Raw genomic sequence first — 27,550 nt, forward strand, 5'->3', positions numbered from 1 at the left:
TGCATTAGTGCCAGAAGACCCAGCAGTGAGCCTTTAACCTGGGGACGACAGGGCCATGATTATGTTCACCGCAGGGTAGGCTTGGCCAGAGGACAGTCAGCGATACACACAAAGGGATATGCCTACAGTGACTTACTCAGACACAAGGGTAATTACTAGCTTATTCTCTGTAAGTTAGTTATATCTGTAGTCATTATACATGACCAACTTTTAGTTCAGAGAGCCGGCCCCTCTTGTCTTTATAGGGTAACTTTAAAGAAAAAAGCACTTAGAAATGTATGTACACAAGTATCTTTCTTTTTCCTTTGTGTAACTTGTTGTTGATTTTAATTTTTGAACATGAATAGAAAAGTAAGTAAGCATACATGCATGCTAGGATATGCAAACACATAAAAAAGGGCTAGCTCACATAAAATTGGCACACTTACTCTGCCTGTCCCATTTCCCTTTCACCACTTTAACAGCTCTAAAGTTACCGTGTTTACTGTCTCTGTTCACTTACTCTTTCTCTCACTGTCCCTTTTGGACACAGACGCCAACACACACCCACACACACACACACACAGACACACACACACACACGGAGGTTCCAATCGTATTTCAAGATAATTCTCTCTGCTCTTGCTCTTCTTGTCTCAGTATCCTGAGCCACTAGACACTGAATGGACCACAGGGAAAGCTGATCTCACAGACAGACACACACGGTGCATGCACACATACGTGCACACTCACAAAACTGCGTGTGGTCCCACCATTTCAGTCGTCACCGTGTTTTCTAATGCTTCATCAGGTCCCATGGTCAGAGTCTCGGACTTAAGACTAATCTTTTAAATTCCCTTCACTGTTTCATTCCCTTTTGTCTGATCAGAAGTCACTTGCCCACCTTTATCACTTTCTCTTCTACTCTTTCTTTTGCGAGGCTTTGTCCCTGTGTGATTGTCGAAGGTTTGGTTGTTTTCTTTTCCATCTTACTCTCTGCTCTTTCTATTTTCTTCCTTCTTCTCCTGTTCGCGCTTTGCATAATTTAAATCAGAATTCCCATGTGAGTACCTTGCTCTTGACCTAGCTTAGAAAGCTCCTGATTGCTTTAATAGCAGTCTTTGGACCTGGAAGGTGGGTGTCTTTAAGGAACTCTGGTGAGAATCATGTGTGTGTAGTGCGTACTACCAAAGGGTGGTTGATTGGAACTGACCTCAAGAGTGTCAGGGGAAAAAGAAGCACAAATATGCAAAGTTGGCGTGTGTGCTTGCATAATTGGGCCAGAGAGGAATACAGCAAGGTCAAGTAGAACAAATGGTCAGTGGAGTGAACACTATGAGTCTATTAAAAAAAAAAAAAAAAAGGAAAAAAACTCACAATATACATATGCATGTTTAAGGGGTACTGGTCACTTTGAGGTTAGAAAAAGGATGCTGTGATGGAGAAAGTTGTCAGTGCTGTTCCTACTCAGGGATGAGTAGCGACTTATGGTTTGTATTGCAAAGCTTCCAAATGGAAATGAGTGTATGAAGTATAGCATTGCTGAAATAAAAAAAATTGGCTTCGTGCTTTGTGGGCTTACCTTTGGTAGAGTGCAATTTAAAATTTCAGCCGGAATACACAAAAGTATAAAAGCAAGGCAACATGCTTTGCAGAAGAGGCACAAGTGTGCACAAGGCTAAGTCCTTCAACAGTGGGATTGCCCTAGCATTAGCAAAAGTCAGGAGGCCCAAAGTAAGCCCAGCTAAGGTTGGGGTGAGGCCTGTCAAACCCAAAGATTGAGTTTGAATTAGGCACACCATTCAAAGCTACTGAAAGGAGTTCCTGAGCCTCCTATTCTCTGCCAGCAAATTGGGAGGAAATCTGGCTATTGTGCAGAGTTTTGAAGAGGCTGCCGATGGGGAGAGGGCTGCACACTGTGCTTACCTATAGACAAAGGGTCCTGGGACATCCAGGAGAGGCTTTGAAATCGCTTTTGGGTAGAGACAGAGGCGGCCTGGAGTAGCTCCTGGTGTGGAAAAGGTCAACAGTTCTCTGTCAATGTAGACACCAAAAAGAAGGAGGCTAAACTTGAGATTTTACAGAAATGGAAGCAATTTGAATAATTGGAATTCAACAAAAAAGTAAAAATCTAATTTTGAAAATGTGAAAATATGTCTAATATAGTAGTTATACCGTGTATTTCAGTTAGTTCAGTTCAATTGATGCTCTTTTTATAATCAATTAACAAACATGGGCTTTAAAGTGGTTGATGTCAGCTGAAGTTATTCACACCATTAGGTGCACGTAGTAGATCACAGTGTTGTGTAGTAGAAGAAAGACACACTTCCCACTTCCCAGCAGCTGTGTCACAACATAACTACATTTCTCCCTCTGAATTAACCTGGTTGTTTATCCAGTGAACTAAATGTTATACAGTACATGGAAAGAACCAAACTGGTATAGCAATAATACAGTAACACTTTTTTAAGTGGGTTAACTCTGTATTTATAAATTAAAACAAAGCAAAAGCACAATAACAAAAGATATTGAGTGGATTTTTTTAAGAAAGGTCCCAAAAAGCAGTAAACCCACCTCTAATGTACATCATCAGAGATAACATACTAGCAAAATATTTTATAATATTGTCATAATTTTGTAATACTTGTGAAAAGAAGTGCTAATTGGCATTCTTCAAAACAAAAGTCTGTTTTATTTGTTACTGCATTACAGTTGTATAATATCTAGTTCATAATATGGGGCACCAAGCTACGTGCATACTGTTACATAAATTGGTCGCAATCAAAACACATCTTCAGCAACGAGGTTCATTTACTGTGGAATTCAGTTTTCCGTTGTTTCGCTTACCATGGCAGCAGCTGAGCTTCTTATATGTGTGTGAAAAAACTAACAACAAAGCAACTTGTAATGATGATGATGATAATGATGATGGTCTTCTTTTGGCTGCACTTTGATGGATGAGGATTGATGTGACCTTCGCTGAATTGTGTGTGCCTGCATGTGTTTTTGCGTATGAGAGAAGACAGACAATCCCTTAGGCTAAACAGCCCGGATCACCAGACGCACACATAAACACATACGGTTTAATGGGCAGACTTATGCTGCAGCTACCCTCTTCCTGATCAGCAGTGCAGCCCAGGGCTCTTCCGGAGTCTCTCTCCCCTACAAGAGTCCAGCTCCCCACGTCTGGCCTACTATACCAATGCCACCCCTCTCTTCTCATTTTTGTTCTTCCCGCTTCGCTCTCTGTCTCTCGCTCTCTCATTAATCAATGTCAAGCTGTCCAACAACAAGGCCGGCATTCTTTCGGTTCCTTGCATATGTCATTGTGACCCTCCCTCCCCCCACTCCACCAAGTGAGCCGCCACCATCTTCCTTTCACATGGCCGCAGAACTGAAACCAGGGCCCACTCTGCCAGCTTGAAAAGGTCGTCCAGCAAAAGGAAGGGAGAAAGGTGAGGAGGAGGCAGTTCTCTCACTTCTGTCTATTCTTCCTTCATTTCTCTGCCTTCGCTAACCTGGGGACAGAAAGAAAAGCACCATAGTCTAATATAATTACCTTGAGACGTAGAGTAAAAAAACCCAAAAAACTTTAGATGAAGCAGTCAAGGAGTTGGAGGAACGTGTATGTCTCCACTGCACAAACTGACATCGGGGTGACGTCTTTTATATGTAGTTTTTGGGTGTCCAGTTTTGTTCCACTGAAGGGCTTTTTGACATCTACTGAACATCTAGTTTTGACGTCTGTAGACCCTCCATATAGAGGCTATTTATAGTGCAAATGTGGTTGTTGTGGACGTGTTTTCAACTCATTTTAGACGTCATTTTTATACTGCTTCTAAAGGGTGGAGGACATGTTTTCTATAGGCTACCAGTTAATTTTTCGGTAGCTTTGTTTACACTTTTGGATGCTTCTCCACGTTATCAAATGCGGCTGAGACAATCAAATTAAGTTATTGGAAAATTATCTGGAACAGTACGCCTCCTTCTGAAATGGGACTAGATCATAACAGTTCTGTGTGAAGGAATGCAGAGTGATCAGCAGACATCTCCAAGATGGCATGCTAAAACAAAAGTGAACAGCTACACGGTGGATTTTGAGGAGAAATGTCCCCACCTTCTCACAGGCAGTTTACAAAACGTGCTCATCGACGAAGTCTGTCAGGCAGATAGTCCAGTTCATACATACACACTTGCACAAACTTTCAGTCCAGCTACTGATCACAAGCACATTCAGTTCCTGTTACAATCATGAGCTCTTCACAATAAAACAGGATTCTAAAAATCAACCATATATAATGCAAATGCTCTTTTAAACGTATTAAACGCATTGGATCCATCTTCCCTGCTTCTTTCCATTGAGCACCATTATTTGCACAACTCGTCATTAGCCTACAGAAACAGTCAAGCAGGATTCTTTCTATCAAGATATGCCACATCAGAAAAGATTTTTTTTGCTTGTCTTGAAATTTTAAGGGTCTCTGCAGAAGCAAAAGTGATTAACCTCAATATACGGTCCTTATCAAACAGGAGAAAGGTAAGGAACGCCTTTATATAGATGAAATTAAACCGATGTTATTCACACTTTCATACACACAGAAACCTCAAAATCAACACCTGCAGCTTTTTTGTGTATCCCATGGACTGTTTTATGGTTACTATTACTCATGGGTATCCATTTCATTGTCACAGGATGCAGTTTCTCTTTTTTCCATACTGTATTTTCAGTATTAACCTAAAAAATGAGCAAACCCCTTCAGAGACCCTCCCATCACTAATACCCTTTTTAAACACTTAACTGTCCAGGTTTACATTAAATAATGAGGCCACTTCTCGCATGAGCTCCTCAGCATGCTGTTTGTTTATAAAGAAGCAGATTGCCTCCAAATCAGCAATCATTTAATGGGTGGGGGGGCATGTACTTGGAAATCCTTTCTCTCTCTGTGCCCTCCTTCCCAGAGCATCTGTATGTATTTGTTGTACTAATGAATGGAACAAAAGTTTCCGGGGGCCCAGCGTGAGGAGGGAGCAGTCTGTGAGGCAAAACAGTCGTGGTGAGCCTGAAGTGGACTCTGCTGAGTGGTCAGTTGCTGTGAGGTTGACAGTGAGAGAACAGTAGACAGCGAGAGTGATGGAGACTTGACCCGGCAACCTCTCCCCTCCAACCCCTCTCTTTCTAAATGATAGATGACCGTCCCTTCTTCTGCACGTCAAAAGCTTTCGCCCCCTCCAGACCTCCAAGGTCACATGCTTGTTCTTTACACATGTACAAATACACATATGCTCACAAATGGCACATGGAAATACTGATGAAAACACAATCATTCTTTTCATCTGTGCCTGTGGTCAGAGATTCAAACTTCTCAGCTTCAGACTGACTCAAACCTTTTAGCTTTACCTCCAGAACTTGTCATAAACACATATACAGACATGCGCACTCACTGTCACTCCCACTGAGACCTTTACCTTCAGGCAGCAGATATGGATTTGTTAAGAGTTAGAGTTAAAAGAATGGACAGACAGATCAGTAGAAGGGCAGGGAGAGAGGTAGAGAACAAGGAGTGCAGACCAGACACTGAGCAGTAAATTACTTTGCCAATCAATCTTTCCCCTGGGTTCCCTTGATGAAAGCTGTCCAAACTTTCCCCCAGCACTAAGTAACCCTCCCACAATTTGTCAGTGGAACGCTGGGAAATAGGATGGACAAACAAGTGGCAAGATTAAATGTTGCTGCAAGGGTAGAGCGAAGGAGAGCAAAAGAGAGAAAAATCGGGAGGTCAAGCCGGAGAGAAAATGTGTCGTATGTGTGAAGCGAATGGGATGGCAGTGTTTGGATTAACAAAAAGAGAGGGATGTGTAGTGGGATGGAAAGAGACACTCATACGGTTTAAAATGTGGGAAACTGTTAAGGAAGATTTGCACTGAGGAATGCATACTATTTTCCTCAATTTGGCTTCGGTAGCTTCTGACACAGACATACACACACTCGCATAAAAGCTTAGGCTCACGGGTCTCCATGGGTGGTACGACGGGGTGATACGCTGTGACTCAAAACATGCCGGGGTGATACATTGTGACTCAAAACATGTGACACCTCCCAATTACGGCATAGAGCAGAGCTAAGACTACAGAGATTTGCAGCTGCCTAAGTTACACGTAAAACACATTTTAACTCTCCATTTTTTTTAAAGAAACACTGGCTACAATTATAGAATCTCTCCCCCCACGCACACACACACACACACACGCACACACACACACACACTCAGCCTTTTCTCTTTTACACTTGTTTTCTGGCAACTTTCAGAGCGCCTCTGCCCAGAACAGTGAAGGGAGACTGAGGACTGTTGGGAATGTTAATTTGGTAATTTGTTGTTTTATATAAGCAGAGGACTGATGGTGGCGGTGCAGTGAAGGCAGCGCACACACAGTTGGTGTGTTTGTCTGTCGGGGTGTGTGGTGAATGTGGGGTGAGGGGGGGGTTCGGTGAAAGGAGAGGATAACTCTGGGTGACAAGGTCCGGAGCAGCGATGCAGATGACTCCCGACCAAGTTATTTTTCCTCGAGAGAATCGGGCAAAAATGCCACGACGGTTGGGGAGAAAGAAGCGCCCCATGCCCATAGAAGGTATTAAGATGTCTCTGATGCATAGCTACCCTCCTCCTTCTCTTCCCCATGTCTCTTGCTCTCAGTTACTCTCTCACTTCTAAGTCTGGGATGGTGGCCAAGTGCCACCAAGGACACTAAGGCTAATAAATCATCCTCATTTCAACATCTGTCCAGTTCCAAAGGGCTGCCCACTGCCACCACCCCACCCCTTGTGAAGATGGGTCCTTGGCTTTATTCCTCTTTCAGCATCCTTCCATACTCCCCCACGAACACCCCCTTCCAGACTGACAAAACGTCCATTGTCCCATGCCCAAGTGAAGAAGAGACCCTCTTTTCCCCTCTTTGACAAAAGCCGTCTGAAGCCAAGATGGGGACTGCCAGCCGGGATGCCTGGGACCCGGCAGGGGTGCCCCCTCTCCCCCTTTTACTCTACTCCCGCCTTCTGGTTCATCCATCCCTTGCGCTCGCTCTCTTTTTTTACTTTTAATACTCCCCTCCTGTGGGGGTCACTCACTCAGCTCACCCCCCACCCTTTTCATAGTGGCGAACTCTCAGCCTTGCATAAAGACATCAAGTGACAGCAGTGAGAGAAAACAGCCAGATTTGGCAGAAAGAGATATTCGACATGGCTGTCAGCGGCCATTCTGCATGCCTTTTGTTCCCTTGGGTGTAGTTGAAATAGATAAATAAACAGTCATAGGCTGAAAAGCTGGGATCAGAAGCTTGTCGCATTTATTCATATTGAACGGAGAAGAAAAAGAGGCAAAAACCTGCTGCTGCCAATTAAGAAGAATGAGACAAAACTCAATTCACACTGTTTAGATTTGTTGTCATGACTGAGGCTAAAACTAAGCTATTCAGTGGCTTTCTGCGATTTGCTCTAAAGATGGCAGTAGGTCTTTAGCATTGTGGGTGTCTCTGTGCGGCAGAGATGATCCGTGAAGTTGTCTTTGGGCTCATCAGTTAAGAAGCACTCTCGCCACGGTTACTCACAAGGCTTCATTTACTGTGAATGCACAGTGTTTTTTCCCAGCACCTCCAGTTCACCCCCAGCAACAGGGAGTACCGCCCATAACTGTGGATGGGCCAAGCTCCAGCTATATTCAAAAGACTGTCTGCATATGTAAAGAGCAAAGTCACGCCACATTGCTTTTTCAAAACAGACATAATAAACTGAGTTATATATATGTTATATATGCTATATATATAGCATGCATCATCTGCTTCTTGATGATGCTGATTTAGCTTCTTAGCCCAACTTTCTTTATAGTGGACATCTGAGCAACTGCTGTTCTTCTCGGCTATTACAAGATATTGTTACAGATGAAGTCAAGTCAACCAACACAGTTGTTTGTTGAAGCCACATGAACTCAGCTTGTTGCAGGGACTGAGCCTCGAGTCATCATCGTGTCCTGGTGCTGATAACAAGGGTTAAGGGTACGTGGTAAGCTGTGGACACAAGAGCAATAAATCTTAGACTAAAAACAAAACCTAGCCAGTTGGCTAATCCTGGTCTCTGATGGTTGTTTGCCAAGAGTGTGAGCCGCTGTTAGGTTTACTTTTTGTAGTTGCTGACTGCCTGTCATTCAGCATCATTGGTAAGAAGTTGTAAACATAAATTGGTGAAGGAAAGGCAGAAACAACCAATCCGGATGTACAAAGTAGTATTATAAGATAGTACAAGCCAACGCTTGATATAAATGACATAATACCTAATATGCATAATTCTTTGAACTGCATAACACTGTTATTACATTCTGATGATTGATTTTGAAATGTTTTAATATTGTTGTAAACTGATAAATCTTACGTTGGACCCTTTATGGTATTTAGTTTCACTTTTCAGTGTTTACTGGTGGGCCTCAAATCTTAACTTCATGCAAATGTTTTCATTTTGCTGAAACTGCTCAACCAGAGAAGAACATTTACCAATAAGGTCCTGTGATGAATTACTCAATTAGTGTTGGTGGCATTTTTGTTTCATATTTTATTCTGAATTATGTAGATGGCGGCACTGTAATTAATGTTTCTTTTTTTTTCTTTTTTGTGGTTGGGTCATTATGCATGGAAATGTATTTGCTTCTAATTTAGAGTTTAGAGTATTAGCTCATTATAAGTGGCAAGGGTTTCGGGATGGGAATATGTCTCCGCAAAAGGTTTTTGACAAAAAACTTTTTTTCCCCCAGTGTCCATTTATTGTTTGGGTTCTTAGCATTTCTCATTAACATAATATTATTCTGAGTTAATTCACATCAGATTTCATTATATAAAAAAAGATTACGTACGTTCTGATTTTGTAAAAGATGATCTATAATCAGATGTTCTGCTTCCTTGCAAATCATATCCTGTCACTGCGCTTCTCTAACCCTGCAAAACATTTACATTTCCAATTAGGCACCGAGAAGAATAGCTAATTTACCACAGCATGCAGGCGCCTGATGTCTCAATCTGCCTGGTGTCACCAGTGTGAAAAGGAGTACTCTGTAATCATGCAGACACATTCACTTATAGAGACACACATGAAAGAAAACAGGCTGTACGGAGTATGAGAGTTGCGGACAGACCCAGTCCAGCGAGGGGAGTGTACAAAAAAGTTAAGACATGAAAAAAGAAAAATAAATAATCGACTCACACTTAAAAAATGTGAAGAAGGGTCTTATTGAGGCACTAGAGCAGCAGGACAGGCAGCAGTTCAGTAGTGGCCCCAGATTGACTTGTCTCTGAGTGGACAGCCAGCCAGCTCCTCCACACAACACCCACATTGTCCGCTGTGCCAACGAGCCAGAGCAGGGCTCCACTCCTCAGGGGGCTGACTGAGACGAACACATTATAGATACATGTTAGCCTTGGCCCGACCTTCTGTATACCGTGTGAGGCATTCAGCGGAAGGGAGACAGAGGAAGGAGGGAGGAGATGAGAAATGAAACGCATATGGAAGTTATTGAAAGCTACATAATGGATAAGCCTATCCGACAGCTTAACAGCCTCGAAAAAGAAGGTCTTAAAAAGTCTTATAAAGAGAGGACACACATCACTCTTACCCCGACTGAATTTTAGATGCTGTGAAATGAGATATGCTGTTTCTGCACAGGGATGAAAATAGAGAGAGATAAAGGGAGAGGGAGGCTGTTTTTTGAGACGAGATGCTTGCAAGAATCCATTGGCTTCCTAGACCAGTAGCTCTGTCTTTAGCTGTCTGGCAGAATCATCTTACTTGAGCTTCCATCTCTTTCTTGGTGCATTGTGAGGCATCCTTGTTGATCTGATGGGAAACCTCAGAGCTGCAGTATTATCATGTTGTGTAATAGCCACCGGTAAATTGCAGAGGTTCCTCCCCATGCCCTGATTTTGGGGTCTGTTTCCCAAAAACTAAAAATTGTTACTGGCGCTGTCTCGTTTTTACCCATGCTCCTTTTCCTAGCCTGCTGCTCAGTACACATTGTGTTTTAATACAGTGTGTGTAATAATATAAAATGTTTCTGTTTCAGCTTTTATCTCTCCAATGTCATTAACAAGCAGCTCAGTGACGGACACTCCCCACTCTATTTACGCATCTGCAGACTTATTCACTTAAGGCCCATCAGCTGCCACAGTCTTTATCTTGCCTTGCGATAACACTGTTAACAACAGTAATGCGTGGCGCAAAGGAGCCACTGGAACTGCCACTGTCGGGGTGAATAAGTGAGGTCAAGGGCTTTTAGCACTTGGTGATGTTGCTCCAGAAAGGCTCCAGCTCTGCTCTATGGTCATTATACTCCTGTGAAATGTGCAGCTTAGTTTCGTTTTTAAATCTCTTCTCTAAACCCTTCTCTGTTTCTGTGCTTTCCAGTGTTAGCAGAATTGGGAATAAGAAAAAAAGAAAACTTGATGGAACTCGGCAGGACTGAACGGTGCCTTTTCTCCCCACATGCCTTAGGGAAAACACTGGTGTTATTTTAAAAATCGCACTGTTAAAGATTAATGTGGGCCTTGAGGAGTGTGTCATCGTTCCTTAACGACAGGGCCGAGGCGCCGAATAAAGCCAACACTGTTCTGTCCCTCAGCCCAAGGACAGATAAGTTTCCTCCTGCTCCTGCTTTCCCTCGTCCTTTGTCCAGTGGCTCTCTCCCCCTAAATCATCTCCTGTAACTGCAAGGGCCAAAATGGGCAAAAACATTAATGACTGTTGGCTCCAAAATCTATTTCTTCTTTTGTCTTGGTCTGGGCTTTTTCTGTTATTTAAAATAGATGAACGAGTGGGTGCAGAATAGAATACATCCTGGCTTTGGGGATATAATAACAAAAAAGAAGGTCAAGAAGCTATTTGCAAACATTTTCCAAGCTGATTGCTCTTGTTAGATGACTAATGGAAAGTCCCAGCTCTGAGTTGTGACTATGCAACTCCCCCAATAAAATCATCAGTCATCATCCCATGGACAGGCCAGACAGTCAGACAGCTATAAACTAGGGTTCATAGACCAGAATGGCGCATCCTATCTGTACATATCGTACTAGGATGATCGTGAGGATGATGATGAAAAGCTCTACAAAAAAACAAAACAAAAAACTGTTTCACAGACACCGGTGAATAAAATGATAAGTGTGATAAGACCTGTGAGGTTTGATGGGTCTCATGTCTGAGGTGTGCAACTGGAACTTGCTGAAGGTTTGTGCTGATAACGGAAGTGCTCGATAAGCTGGGCAACATGAATCTTAGTGACAGAGATAGTCTCTGCTTCCCTCTAATAGGGCTGTAAAAACCTTGGCCTTATATGGCTTAGCTAATAAACTCATTTTTGATGAGCACGAAGGTCAGAGGAGTTGGTATTAATATTCACCTGCACAGAGGTGCATTTTCTCTTCAGCAGTCTGACGTAGGAGCTTATAATTGCTGGTATTGATCGAACAGTTTTTGGTTTATATGCAATAAGAGCAATTGAACTTTGGAATGAATGAGGTATCTGTCAGATATTAAAATTTTACTTGGCAGCGTCTTGCACCACAAAGTCCACTCTTGTGCAGAGTTTTTTCCATTTAGTGCTGGGATAAGCAGTAGCATCGTATCATTGCTTTTGCAACATCATTACCCCACATTCTTTTGAAGTCTGATACCACGTGACACTTCAACTCATCTTGGGTTTTGATGGCAAAAACATCAGACAATGGCCTTTGTACAAGGGAGTGGAACCGCTACATTATCTCCAAACAGTTATATCGTATATCTTTGAGATGTCCACAAGGCCAAACCAACATGCCAGGCTGATGAAAGAGAAACCAAAGATGTAACTGTATCACTGTCAAGCAGTGGTGGGCAGCATGTCTCACAACCTTCTTTTACCACCAATTACTGTTTTAACCCAGACAGACAAACTTTAGGACAGCTGAGGGGAAAAAAAAGGACAGCGGTGAATCATCTTACTACAATGTTCTTGGACACTGCTGCTATAATTGAATTCATTAGCTTCATTAATCACAAGAGCTTGACATTTATTGTGGAGGTGATGGGTTAATCCTGTGGACTTAGAGACACTTCCTGAGGTGATAAATGTTGCTATCTCTCAGGAGCAAGGCTAAACAGAGTATGACTCCAAGAAGACAGAGAAGGAAAAAAAAAGCCAGACAGAGCACAAGAGCCCCATAAAGGTGGCCATATAGCAAAAATCTGAGAGAGCAAATCGCTGAGTGCAGAAAAGTAGATGATTCTTTTCCACAACCCATTTAATCAGTCATATCTTGAGGTTACCTTTGTGTTTTAAAGTGCTGCTGCTCTTCAGTCTGTTTTTCTTTTTCGTTATTTAGTAGCCATAATTTTGTAGTCACTGTCTTCGTCATTTGGATCGTCAAGTGTGGTCATTTCTAAAATCCCCTAAAAAAACTACCCATGTAGTGAGTACAGAAAGACTATAGAGGCCTTTAAACCATTATTTAGAACATATGCAACTGCCAAATACTTAATGGCTGGTGAAATAAAAACATATGAAACTAAAAAAAGGATTTTGAGACCATTATTTGCACTTGGCAATCAAGTATGTTAACTTTTCTTTTTCTTTGTATAAGCCCTATGCTACATTTCTGGCCACCATAGTAAAAGAAGTCATTTATAGCCAATATCTCCAGACGGTATCTTTTGGCAGTAGCAACTAGCTTAAGTGCTCTAGTCTTTATATGTTTCCACCGTGTAAATAATCTGATTGGCCACCAAAAGAAATCACAAGGATAAACAACGTTCTAAGTTACAGTCCATTTGTTATACACAAATGCTTTTTGTGCTTTATCGTCACATCGTACTCAAAATAGTACACATGCTAATAGCAGCCATTAAAACTATTAAGCTGCCATTATTATTGCTGGTATTTATATTGTGCACAAGCTTCGGTTAAGGATAATTGCGTTTGAATTTATTCGGTAAAAAAACAAAAAAAGCTTTAAAGGTTTTTAACTTTGTTTTCTGGTTACAGCTGAGAATGCTGACTCAGACTTAAAAAAGCATTTTTTTATTCATTTGATGGATCTGTTTCTGTAAAAGAAAGGCTATTCTTAACCAATGCGCAGCTTTGTCTTAGTCATTTCATTGCGTGTTTGTTGAAAAGTATATTAGCACAATAAAAACAAAGCGCTATACCATTTACTTTAGTCCTACTGATAACCTAAGACCTAAGTCTAAATGTCTTGGTAAACACAGAGGCCAGGACCAGTACAAAATGACTACTCAGAGTAAAGACTGGCTCACAAATGTGTATACCCACACTAGATTGCACCGAAACTGCTGGAGGTGCTTGATAATTGATCTGGATTACTGTTAGTACTGTAATTATGTAGCCTAATGGTTCTAGTATGTGTATGATTTGTCCCTGTTTGGTGCATCAGATCAAACATCATATTTCCAAAGTAAACCGCCGGCCACAAACAAACACTCTCATACTCTTGAACAGGAAATTCATGTTCAAGCCTTGTTTGTTTATCTGCCAGAGAAATCTCATCAGCAAGTTACTTGGCGTAGCTGTGATGATGCCGTAACTCGGGCATCATCATAATCACCGTGTGTAGGACTTGACCTTGGTATAAACCCATGAAACCCTTAAAAAAAGCCCTTACTTGCCTTAAGCATTTTCAAGGGGATGCTTCACTAACATACACAGCACATATGAAAGCCAATATACAGACTTGTAAAATACAGTTTTTCAAGCAAAAACTTCCTCAAAATGTCTTTGCGTCTTCCTCATTTTCTCCTGTCTTGCATTTTGTTGAATATCTGTCCACATGTAGTCCCCTTGTTTGAGCAGGCCTATTCTTTACATACATATACTGGGTTTAAAGTAATTACATGAAAAGCTACCAAACCCATGCTGTTTATGCTGAAATATGCTTATGTTGTAAATATTTAGCCTGACCCTGATAAACTATATGCAATTTACTCGCCAGTTGTCAGTCATCACATGACAATATCTCAGTGGTTGCTGTCCAGAAAAGCCTTGATGTGATGAGAGATCTCCCTGTCTGTGTTTCTGTGCCCTTTTCTACCTACTAAAAGGAATTCCTGGTTTGAATTAGGGATTCATGTTGGCACTCGACGGAGGGACAGACAGTGTGGTCTGATATACGTAAATATACAAATTCAGTTTGTAAGGGGAAATGAAGATCTGAAACATGTGACACTGCTGAGCTGAATAGCAATATCAGATTTACGCCATGCATCGATGTAAACATTGAAATATGCACTCGATGTGTTTGCATTTTGCTCAGCTGAAATGAAAAGTATCTGTGGCGTGACCTTTGATTGAATTTATATGCCCCAAGGTCAAGACTCTAAATCTTACCCCATAACCTTGTGCTTGCTAAGAGGCAATATGTGTCACAGAAAGAATGGGAGATCATAAGAAATAAAGCAATATGATTTTTCTTCCTGCTGCCACGTGTCGATAAACTGCAACCTTTATCAAAATGAATAGGGAAGACGCAATATATCATTATCTGAAAGGCATGCCACAGCAGCTGCCGATGCTGTGTAGGCAATCCTCTTAGGCCAAAAGGTAGGGTTATTTATTGGGTCTCAACCTTGCGGCTGTCACACCATCTGCTAGCAGAAGATCTATTGGCACGCCTTTATTCACTTATGATTATTACTGATCATCTGCCCAAATGACCTATCAATAAAGTGGAAGTCAAGCAGATAATTTATCTGTATGGTTCTGTCGATATAAAGTTCAGAATCAAAGGCCTTAAAAGGATAAGGGGTCTTGGACGTCAGGTGATGAATGGTCGAACAAGGCGCCCATGAAAATATGGCCCTTTTAATAAATTTACAAAATCCAGCTCTCTTTCCTCCTCCCTCCACCTCCCTTTGCATTCCTTTTGCCCTCTTTTTCGTGAAGTGAGCTTCTTTCCCAAGGTCTGTTTGCTAAGTGCAAACCTCAATTTGAAACATCACTTTCCTACAAAGAAATGACTTCAAACTCTGCAATTGTATGAACGCAAATATTTGATCTGCTCAATCGTACTGAGTGTGGCATCTCGACTGCATGTCTAAGCAAGATCTGCGAATCATACAAGACACTGGAATGATGAGACAAGCCTGTCCGGGGTCGGTGTAAACCTCTGCCAGTATATTTTCACTATGCCATTTTCTTCATAAATCACACAAAGACTCTCAGGACACACGGGGTCAACGCTTGTTCTGTAAATATCAGCCGCTTGTATTTGACAAGTGGCCGTGACTTTCCAGAGTCACACAATAGTTCTGAGTGTTTGCCTTCCAAATCTAACCTTTGTGCACTAATCTCTATCTCACCAACAGTTCTCAGTTCCGTCACAGGCCGCACCCTGACCCATCTGGGTGTAGGATTGGGTAACAGAGAGCTTTAACGCCATGCAATAAGTGTCTGATCTCGCTGATCCTTTTTTAGTTTTTCGTTTTTTCGTTTTTACTGATAAAGTGTGTAGTTTTCTCACATTAAGTTGAACAGAAAGTGTAAGTAACACTAGGTAATCAGTGGTTAAGCGCATAATAATCTTCTATAGCGGCTAGAAAACGAAAGAACGGAGAAAGAGAGTGAAACTTTCCTATCAGCAGTGCCCCTGATGTTTGCCTTGGCCAAAGCACCTTAAGTCTTCCACTTATTAAAGGCATCATATTGTATCTGATGGACGCCCAGTTTCCTGGTATTTAGCAGTGTGAATTTCAGCCCTGTTTCCTCTTCTCCTTCCTTGGTCTTCAAACTTACCTACTTAATCTTTGTATGAAACCTCATTGTTGAGGTATGTTTTTAAGAAGTCATAGCCCTGGTCTTGTTTTAGGTCAACTGTCAAAGCCACTATCTTTGGGAAGTCCTGAAATAGCCACATTTTACCCCCTTTTAAAGAGCACGCCAGAGAAAGGACTTGGAACAACAAGCAGGCATTATCTGACTTGATGCTAAAAAGCAGACTCAGTCAGACAAGCATCCTTACTTAAGCAGTCTCTGGCAGGAAAGTGTAAAAGGTTCATTATCAGGGATTCCAAATGATAGCAAGAGACCACAGACAAAAAAACCCCAAAGGAGACTTTTTATCACTTCTTCTTTTGTTTTTTGTTTTCTTTTCTTTTTTGGGGCAGTTGTGACATTTTATTGATTGTAGTGCTGCGAGCAAATTTGCAACTGTGTGGGAGTCAGAAGAGTTAGATCCATTTGTAGAGATTGTGTTTGACATGATGGTTAGTTCTGATTTTAAAGGCTCTAACAACTTTTTTGTTCTTTTCTTTTCTTTTTCTTTTTTTTTTTTAAATTTCTTGCTCAATGACAAAAATATGTTTTCTCAACGGCATATTATTCAACTCAACCCACAGTGAAAGACCGCTTCCTCTCCATCTATACGTCAAAAAGATCAATAACATAACCAGGGCATTGCCACCACAATGAAACTCTGTCAATGTGCCAAGAAGCTCCAAAAGATCCCAATAAATGCGTAGCAAAACTTTCAATTTGTGGCTTTCTTGGTGTGGCACTTGCAGCCAATGGGTTGTCAGTCAGGGCCCTGGTTCAAAAAACCCTGAGGTTTGTTTGCTGCTGGTTCTTTTTGGAAACTTGTGGCTTTGTGACATCCTCGGCCCTCCATTGGGCCGTGTTACTGTATTGCCTCATATTATCCAGGGTTGAGGAGAATTGTTTTTGGCAACAGAATGCTAACATTTTCCTACGATGCAAACCTCCAAGTGAGGCCCTCTTCTTCTGCTCACTCCAATGGATGAGCAAGCTTTGTGAGGTCCTTCTCTACCATGGGAACCATGGGTACTTTTCTGATATCATACCAGTGAATTTTGTGACTATGAGAATAGTGTATGTTTCATTCTTTAAAAGACTGACTGTACATGCAAAGCATACATATGTGCCTTTATGGGCTCTATAAAGAGACCCCGTTTGGGGTTGTTGTGCTGTTTTTTTAATAGAATGATTTTGCTCTGTCATGTGTTTTAGACTGTGACAGAGCTTGTAAAAACAATAAAGCAGTCCACTCATTGAGTGTCTCGCGCCACGTCATGTTTTCTTTTGTCCACTTGGTCGTCATGTTCTGTCAATACGAATGGTGCTAAGGTGGCGTTGAAAAACTCCTGACTCTGTCCAATAACAAAAGTTGTGCTATGAAAAACTAATAATGGAGGGGTTTTCCCTCACAGTCAGGTCGAAAGCACACACCACAGACACATAGTGTCACATGTACAAACACACAGAGTTACGCATATTCCTAATGAGGGTCTGGACAGCTCTCGGTGGAAGGATTCTGCAGGTGGCTGCACTTTCATCAAGCCACGACTGGATTTGTTTATGTTTGAGGTCATATGGGCCAGAGAGAGACATTTGTGTGCCCAGACACACATTTTACACACTCTGTCTAATTACCTTCACTTCAGTGTTTTCTCTTTTCCATAAGACATATTGACATGTCAGCATTCAGCAGGCTAGATACAGAACAAATGGACAATTTTACCTCTCTCTGTGTGTAGTGGAAAATCTATCCCTCAACATAGGCCGGTCTGTATTTCGACCTGTCTCTCCAACCAAGAGTAAAGTCACTTTGAGGCGACGGTGACACGTGCAATAAATCATAGGTCTGCCAGTCAGTGGCCAATCACATTTTCCTTCCCTAATTAATAGCTTATTTATTTGTTTGGCAGAGTCCTGCTGCAAGGGTACAATATTCGTAGCGTGTGTTTGTCTGGTAAGTGTGTGAGGGTATTATGTGAGTCAGTGTGTACACACAACTTGCCAGTGTTGAAAGAGCATCTCCACCTGTCTTTGTGAACTTTAGATCACAGAGTACCCTGTTAACCACTAATCTTTATATTTAACTTCCAAAAAAAATGGGCCGCTTCACAATAGACAATCTACATTATAAATGCATAGAAATAAAATGCAAGGAAGCTTTATAATTAGTCGGCCATATTTCTGACAATGAGCTCAGTGTTTCTGGACTCAGAAGGGAGGTTTGGACGAAGGAGTGCCCACACAGTCCCGACCCCCAACCTAAAGCTGAAAGGCATTAAGGCATCAGTAAAACCACTCATGTCTGCTTGCATGTCTTCTAGAGTTTTAGGTTACTCTTGCACAATTTGATACACACACACACACTTGGCATGTAGCTGAGCAGAGCAGAGGGAAAGTCCAGAAATTGTCCTATAGCTGTTGAACGCCTGGTAGCATTTTAGATGACCCAGCCAAGCTGTTGGTTTTGTAAACTGTTGCAGCTGGTTTGGTGTATTACAAGAAATGGGACAGCACACTCCAAACTGCAGCCTCTCTCTCTTACACACTTTCTCTAGCTTACTGTCACTCTATTCCAATTTTTAAAGTTCACGAGCACTGTTTTTTTACCTCCCAGGCAGACGTAGAAATCGGATATCTTTCTTTCTAATAAATAGTCATGTTGAAATCATGTTAAAAAACCGACGAGGCCTACTTTTGTTCCACAAAATTAAAAAAAATTGTCTGTTTATTTTGTGCCGGTTTGTGACCGCTTGTTCCTTTAAATCATGACGTTGGCATCTGTGGCTGCTTTTTTCATCAAGAATAAACTTTGTCGTGGTTTCTTTTTTTTCATCCATATGCCCCTGTAATTTACTAAACTGAAATAATGAACATAAAATTTGATATACAAGAAATGCTTTATAATAAAATAAAATTTAAAAAACGCACAAAATTGGAGGATCAGCAAAGTTTGTCCATTTTTCACAAACTTATGCTAGCATGCCTGTAACATAAGTTACCAAATCAGCAGGGACACTTATATTTTCATATAGCAGCGCAGTTTCTATGTGCACATTTTCAAAACAAGGGAGCTACAGTTACAAGTGAAAATTCTTCAATTTGATAGCATGTTTACTGTTGCTTTGTTTGGAGTGGATTTCACAGGAACAGGATGCGTCTGTAAAGGTTTAGATGATGTGTACAGTAAGTAGGTTGAAAACACTTTTGTAAGTGTCTGTGGTGTAATTACTACCATTTGGTGAGGCTTAGAAGCACATCCCTAGACAGCTTAATGTAGAAAACCATCGATTAAGGTACATCCGTGTGCATATGGCCCATCTGGTTCACTGTTTGGCAAGGGGGAGGGAGGGAAGAAGAAGAAAGAGTCAACTTTTCTGCACTACTATGTACTAAAGTTAAAATTTTTTCAGTTTTAACTAAAGAATAAACAGTTGGAGAAACTCACAAGCTCTTTTTTTTCCCTGAGGTTCAAGCAAGTGGGCATAACCTAAATCTCATGCACATAATTCATAATAACTTCCTGTGAATTACAGCCTTGTATTGAAAGGTGCATAAAAGACATCGCTGTGAGCCAGAATTTGAAGAATAGCTCCACAGTCTACATGGAGATTCCACAGCAGATAAATATCTCTTTTCCCATCACGGTGGGCCGCATTGGTTAAGGAAATACAAACTTTAATATATCAGCTCTAAAATAAGGGCAGCCAGTCTTGTCACAACGCCCAAACAACATGCATACTGTTAAAGGGCAGATGGGGAGGATAGTGAGCAGGAAAAGGAAGGTTCAGATATGCTTTAAGTCTGCACTTGGGGAAGTTTTATAGGCCTAATTTGACCTAAACTCAGTAAAGTACTATGCTGATCCTCAACTCCACCCCAAACTGCTCTGAAAACAGTCTGCATTTCTTCTTTGATCCTCATTTACCGTCAATGGGCTTCAGAGAGGGAGAGAAAAAGACAGGCAAACTTAGAGAGACTCTGGGTTACCATTCTATGTGAAATGCCCTCTCACTGCAGCAGAGTAGCCCCATCTCTTCATCATTCCCCCACTTCCTTCATTTCCTCTAGCAGACACTGGGAGCATTCTACCACCCATCTGCCCCCAGTAAATATTGCTTGAAGGCTTAATTATACACACACACACTGACACACACACACACACACACACACACACACACACACACACACACACACACACACACACACACACAGATATTCTCAGTGAAATTTCCTGCAATGCTGAAGCGGAGAATTAACGTCAAATGCGGGGTATTCATTCATCAGAATGTGTGCAGTGTTATGTTTGCTTCTGTGTGTGTTTTTGTGACCTCTTAGTCCATTATTATATCCCTCTGGTCACATTTGTAGCCCAGAGGGTGTGTGTGTGTGTGTGTGATGAACTGCGAACACCCCGTGCTTTTGTCATCAAGCACCGACGGTCAAACCTTATTTGAAGTGCTGGAATTGATGTTTTCTTTTAATGCTTTGACAAATGTATTTGGCTCTCAATCAAAATCAAAACTTCTCTGGCACACTGAAAAGATATGTATATTATATATGTTTTTGTGTTCGCTTTGCAGATGATGAATGACCATGAGGATGACTCCCCTGATAGCTGCATCAAAAAGGTAGGATAGTTATAAATCGTTATACTGCTGTGCAACCCGGATCACTCCCTGAGTAACTGTTCTGCTGGTTTTTACCAATTAATCAAAACTATCAGATTTCTTGGGAGGATGAAGTAATAAACTGGCATTTTGTAGCAGTCACAGAAAAGTGGGTTTTCTATTCCATATTTGACTGTGTTTGTGGGATCTAAAAAAAATCACTGGCCTCTGTGTGAGGTCATGTGAGCTTATATTTTATTACAAGAACCTCCACTAGCAATTTTGTTAAAGCTCTGTGATGAGCTCTGTGAAATGTGTTCATCCTGTTGCCCATCAGTAATGTCCGTCTATGTGGTGCACTGCAACTGCATTCATTGGCTAGCGTTTAAGTGACTAAAGCCTTTATTATCACTGAAGACTGTACAACAGTGATCTGCATTCTAAGAAACCCTCTCTTCACTCAGATAAAAAAGACTGACGCGCACACACACAGACACACACACAAACACACTATGACCGATACGTCTCATTGACCAGTCAGTGACCACTTTATGAGGTGATAAATTTATTGAAGAGGCTGGGCAGTTTGATTTTATGACCAGTGTCACTAGGTCAACAAAGAACAGCAAGAGAGTTCATGTCCATCTAATGGTCCATGAAAGAACAATGGCTTCTGGAGAGGGCACGCTCTTTCTGAGAAACACTAAAGCCATTGCAGGCATAGCTAACTCAAGTCAGTGACCGAGTAGTCGGAATCAGTTGTTGAAAAACCAACAGCAGTAAGTTATATTGTTTAGCAATATATATTTACAGTATCCCACCAAAACAAGCAAAACCCACTGAGAGCTGAATTTTTTTGCCGTTAGATTGCTTGAACTTCTGGTATAGTAGCTCTCAGATCTTTGAGATGGCATTGCTGCAACATTTATTATATTTATACTTTTGTGTTATCTTACATGACAAAATGGTCAAATATGAGTAGGCTGCTTTTTTAATATAAAAATCTGACTACCTTTGAATAAGTAATTGTGGAAGAGGACTGAACATCTGCATGGCAAAATTTACTTCAAGTCTTTTTAGTGCAGTTTATAATTATGGCTCTTAGAAAAGAAATATGAAATAAGTGTACTCATTTGCATTTCAGGTCAAGGGTCCTGTTGCTGTGGCATCTATAAACAGGCAGGCATGTAAATCACTGACTGCTTGGTTGATTTGAAATCCTACATTAGTCAATGAGCTTATTTTGAGAGTTGACCGCAAGTGGTTTGGGCTGTTCCGTCTTCCCCACATGTTCGTACAATGTGGAAAAACCTACTTGGTTTTATAAACTACCAACCACCTTCCACATAAGAGTGACCCATGCACTCCACTCTGCACGCACATGATCTCATACGCACACACTCACACGTTGTCCTCATGCTTAGGCGTTTGCATACATGCAGTGATAGGAGCATAGAGTTGTAATGTGTATACACTGAGGCTCACACAGATGACAGAACACAGGCTTACAACATGCCTACCTATGGTTAATAAAAGAAAAAGCCCAACAGACACACGCACAAAAACACACTGGCCACATCTCATTATGCAGTGTGTGAGTTGCGGTGGGCCCTCATCGGGCGGTGGCAGACCACATGCCTGTTATGAATATGAATGAAATTATGCATGAGCCATTCCTTATGACATGACTCATTCATCCGCATGCAGTCACACACAAACAGAGGGCAGGCACACATGCACGCACACACAAACACCGGCTTCTTCTGCCTCTACTGTGTCATTACCATTGCTATGCTTGATTAAGGCAGAATTTTAATTTAGTCGTAACTTGTGAATAAACTAGTTCATTGCAGAGAGATGTGTTTGCATAACTGCGGGTTATTAGTTCTCATTTGTTACACTGCGCCACATTCCAGCGAACAGAGTTGCAGTTATGTATGTATATATATATATATATATATATATATATATATATATATATATATATACATATATATATATATATATATATATACATATACATGTTATATATAGTATATTTTATAGATAGTGATGCATATCTACATACTGCCACTGTGTGCATTATTGCGTTACCGTTAACGATTTCAGATTATTTTGTATGGGCAGGTTACCAGCCTCTGCACAAAATGGGCAGAACATGTATGACTTAAAGAATAAGATGAGAATATGACTCACTTTTGGTTCTTTGGATCGTGTAATTTTATGGTAATTTTGCATAGTAATATATGACTTTCTTTTTTGTAGAAAACTATGCAGCAAATAAAAATTTGATTAACAAAATAAATGAAATTTCAAGAAAAATAAAAGCACAAATAGATGAGAAAAGAAAAAAATCTAAATCAGCACATGCTCTCTCACATTGCAAGAGATTTAATAGTAACCCTACTGTAATCTTATATAGAAATATAAATTATGTTCGTCCTTTCCTTGTACTAACATTCCAGTTAATTTCATATTAATGTGTCAGTCTGAAAGGTGAGTAAAGGCTAGAGGGAGGCACCATTAGAGCCAGGGATAAGGCAGGGGATAAAATAGAAGCAAAGATAATACTGCAGCTTCTTTCTTCCACTTACTAAAAGCTGCCCAGTGCTGACCTTATAGCTGTGTGGGTGTGTATGTGTGTATGTCTGTGAGTGTCAATGTTTGTATGTATGAAGTTTTTTACTGGCTTCCATGCATGCATCTTTACACCACACACACACGGCAAATAAAAAGGTCTGTTATCTGAATCCCTCCTTTGCTTACTCTCTCCATCTTCTTCCATTCATTTTATCCATCTCTTTTTCTCGACACATAGGATGGTGTTGTTGTAGCTATAGATTGCTATCAGGGGCTATTGGTGATAGGATCAGGGATTGTTTGGTTTGGTCTGGTCTGGCTATACAAAACAGGACTATCTCTCTGTTTAGCTGTCTAGGCCCTGCTTATGTATATTCCCTTTCACACACACACATACACTTAAGTGTATGTGTGTGTGTGTGTGTGTGTGTGTGTGTGTGGACATTAATAGGGTATTGGAGGACTTGTGTTTCTTTTTGGATTTCTTGGATTTAAGGGTGGTAGTTAGATACGGAGCAGGGGGAAAGACCACAGTCTGTGCAGTGTGTGCGTGTTCGTCTGTCTGTGGGTCTCTGTGTGTGTTAATCCTCATCTTCAGAAGAGCGCTGCTGTCCACACCGACGTGTGTAAACACTCCAGCAGATCAGATGGCAGATAATGACTTCCAGATAGACACCCTCCATTCAACCAGCAGAGAAAATCAATGAGCACTGATTGCTTTTTTCCCAAGACGATCATCTCCCCCGAAGGGCTACTATCTATCTCTCTCTCTTTCTGTCTCTCTTTCTCTCTCAATTTCTCTGTCTCTCTCGCCAAGCCCCATTCATTCACCTCTCAATACCACTGAGATTGAATCAATTCACACTGCTTTTCACAGGGGATTTTCTGTGAAACGATACAGGGAAATATCTGTTTAAGACGATCTCTTAAATCTGTTACTCTCCTTGTCGCTCTTCCTCTCCTTTTTGTCTGACAATAGGTGGGCATAGTCACCTAATGTATCAATACTGCATTGATGCATTCCTCATAGTGAAACATGTCTTCATTCTGTGCTCGGCAGGGACCCTCATATATACTTTTATTCACACTTAAGCACCAGACTTTATTTAATCTGCAGCGTAAATGCAGTTTGCAAATTGGAATATGACATGGGTTGACATGAACTTTGACCTAGTAGGTTTTTCCCATTCCATGTTGAAAGCCTAGGGAGCCAAATGGGGATCAGCTGCAGCTCTGAGTCTATGGGTGTGTGTGCACACACACTGAGTATCTTTTTTTTCTTCTCCATATCAAGCTGGGGAATTGAGTCTCTAAATACACAAGCTAAATGACCCTAAATGTATGAGGGCTATTATGTGGACAGAGGGAGGCTCATGGGTCACAGAAGTGATCCAGCGCTTCGGGCCATGGTTTACCCTCGTCCAACAGCCTCACACTCCCCCATGCCTCCGCCTGCTTAAATAGGCTCATGATTGATTGATAATTATGATAATTTGTTTGAAATGATTATCTGGATATTATAATCACTGCCACCCCAGTGTGCCACGGGGGCAAGTCATTTTTCATAATGCTGAACGTCACAAATACTCCCTGGTTTCAGGGGGAGGCTCTGTGCATGTGTGCTTCAAACACAAACACACGCATCAGCACAAAGCGTAGTGCAGGTCTAAAGATTGTACAAAACATCTCTGTTACACTCAGAGGATGTGAGGTACGCATACACTAATGGAGAGCTGAAATGAATAACTGCATGTCTTTTTTTTTGGGATAATTCAGTAATTTTAAGTAAATCACATGTCGTCAATTCATAAATATGAATTTGTGTTGCTTTTCTGTGAAATGTTGTATTTTTTTGTGGGCTGAGAGAAAAAATTCTATATAGATAGATAGATAGTCACTCACTTATGCTTGAACTTCGTAATTATCAAAAAATATATAAACCTTTCCAGGATCAGGAAGTTCCCAAACATCTTCTTGTCATTCTCAGGCAGTGTGCAAACACAGCACAGCTCCAATCATCCCGTCTTCCTTGTCATCTAAAGGAAAGAAAAGGGAGGAGTGTGTAAGCATGCGTGTGTGTGTGTTAGGTGTTCGGGGGGCTGCAGGAATAATATTTGTGGTTTTTGCTTCGCCCCGAGATGACTTAATGATGATATGGGTCTCTTTCTTCTGCTGGGCAGGGTTACGTTTTAATGGGGCCTGAGTGACATGTTTTCACTTGGCTCCATGCCCCCCACCCCCTCACCCACCAGCACCACCACCACCACACCACCACTGTCATCCCCTTCCCCCCTTTTAAATATACACCACGAAATGCTGCACTGGGTCTGGTCCAGTGAGAGGAAGAAAGTGTTCTGAAACCAGGAGACAATCAACTCTTAGCTTGTAGATAGTTTGTGTAGAGGTTATGGAAAGATGAGACAGAAAGACAGACAGGCAGATATGCAAAGAAATCATGTATGTGAGCAAATGCTGCAGGAAGATCTTCTAGCTCATAACCTTTGCCTCCTGATATTGTACTGTGTATAAAAATAAAAGGTTGATAAGTACATTATCTGTCTATCAAATGCCCAAAATGCACACTCAGCTCAGTCTCTACAAACTGAGCTGTTTAATGACGGTTTATCAGTTACGTAGCAATAATGCTGCAAGAGCAGTTTAAGAGGCTTTGGGTGAAGCTAAAAACGTCATAGAAACATAAGAATTTAATCCCAGAGATAGAATTTTTTATTTTTATTTTTTATTTTTTATTTTATGTTTTGTTTTTTTTGTTTGTGGTTTTTTTTTGGGGGGGGGGGGGGGGGGTCTACTAAATATGTCTGCAGTCACTGGTGACAGTAGAAGATTCATTTGTCCAGACTTTGTTAGCCAATAGTGTTGATTTGTGGAGGGTCACATGCTCCAGACAAAGTCAGGGTTGTTGGAAAAGAGGTGGGGAGTAGGAGGAGAGGTGAAGACAGAAAGAAATGGTCTTTCTCTTTCTCTGCCTGTCTTGTCTGTGGGAACTGTCCCAACTATGGTTACTGCAGAATGCTGTCATTATGCCTTGTGAGGAGCATTCACTCAGAGGCTGCTGCTGTGTGTTACTGTACTCATGTGTGTGTGTGTGTGTATTTGCTCTCTCGAGTGCCACTTTTAACTCCCATTGGCACTTTTAACTTGTGTGTGTGTGTGTGTGTGTGTGTGCAGCGTGTGTGGGCCTTGACTGACGCATCTCTGTTGTTATCGTCAATCAAAAACCAACGTCACATCGGAGTGAAGCGCTGGGAGAGGAATTCAAGTGGGAACGAACGAAAGAAAGAGTGGAACAGATAGAGAGAGACAGAGCGAGGGGGCGGAGGAGAAGCACGAGGTGATCGGAGGCACTTTCACATCAGCTGGCTCTCTGACCTCTGTCTTTCTCTCTCTCTATCCCTCACTTTATTTTCTTCTGCCTTTCACTCTCCATCCTTCACTCATTCCCTCTCGCAGTCTTTGTCTCGTCGTAATCTCTCTCCCAGTGGCCATTCCCACCACATTCTCTAGGGTCACCCAACAAAAGAAGGAGGGTGATACTCTGACAGTTGCGGGGGCTGTCATATGAGTTTCCTCACACATATTGACCTCACACATTCAATTTTACTATGCTTGCGGGGACACTCGTATTCCCTGACTGCAATCTTCTCAACACAAGTCTAAAAGTATAAAAGACTAAAACCTCCCTCTAGAACGGTTGAACTTATTGTCACCTTACTGTCATTTCATGTAATATTAGTCAGGTTTTTATATAAGCTCCTATGAATAATGAGAAACAATAGTAAACAGGCTGAGAGAACCATCATCAACCTGAAAACGTTTTGCACGTTTTTTTGTTTCCTATTTTTCAAACTTTAAATCAGCACTCAAATCCAGAAGCCCCCTTCCTCAAACAGTAGCCTAAATGGACCATCACACAATTTCATCACAGCTTGGGCTACGTCTGCAGATCTGTAAGTCATCAGTGTGTGGCATTCAACTTTTGTCTGTTTCCCGAATTTGGTGGTTTTCATACATTGTTTCAGAAAGTGGAATTTCCTTTTAATGCTCATGATTCTCTTAATCCTAATGCAGAATTCTTGTCTTGTGTGATTTGCTATAAAACACACACACACACAGACACACACACAGAGTCTTTTCTGTCAAAAGAGCAGTGAGTCCATTAAGGCAGACAGAGTGAATGCAGAGGGTCGGCTGGTCGAGCACGGGTGATAAAAACATGACGATCCACATAGTGTTGCCACAGAAACTTAGAAGCACGGGGGAGGGTGAAAGTAAAGAGTTGTGTGGTCCTGCTTGTCAAAAATAATATAAAATAGTATAAAATATTATAAAAAATACTTTCACCTGTCGAGTGAGGGAGATAAAGATTCATCTGCACTTTGTGCTTTGATCATAGTTGTTTACTTGATTTAGAAAAGAGCACGCCGACTCTTTGCATAACTTTCCTATTTATTGTTATTTTTCCCAACGCTTCATCAATCAGCCCGAAGAGTATGCCAAAGAAAGGGAGACAGAATGAGAGCCGGCGAGCAGTTGATG

At 41.3% G+C, this 27,550-nt stretch overlaps 1 protein-coding gene across 6 annotated transcripts in view; it reads left to right on the plus strand.

Moving 5' to 3' along the window:
• prdm16 (PR domain containing 16) overlaps positions 1-27,550 on the plus strand; it is a 171,349-nt gene that overhangs the window by 72,462 nt on the left and 71,337 nt on the right. For all 6 annotated transcript variants that reach the window (XM_063464122.1, XM_063464123.1, XM_063464125.1 and 3 more), the window contains exon 3: positions 20,387-20,434. In XM_063464122.1, coding sequence (XP_063320192.1) covers positions 20,387-20,434 — 48 coding nt within the window. The remainder of the gene's footprint in view (positions 1-20,386; positions 20,435-27,550) is intronic.

This window comes from Pelmatolapia mariae, linkage group LG20 (genome assembly GCF_036321145.2).
Source record: "Pelmatolapia mariae isolate MD_Pm_ZW linkage group LG20, Pm_UMD_F_2, whole genome shotgun sequence".
In the NCBI taxonomy this organism is placed as follows: domain Eukaryota; kingdom Metazoa; phylum Chordata; class Actinopteri; order Cichliformes; family Cichlidae; genus Pelmatolapia; species Pelmatolapia mariae.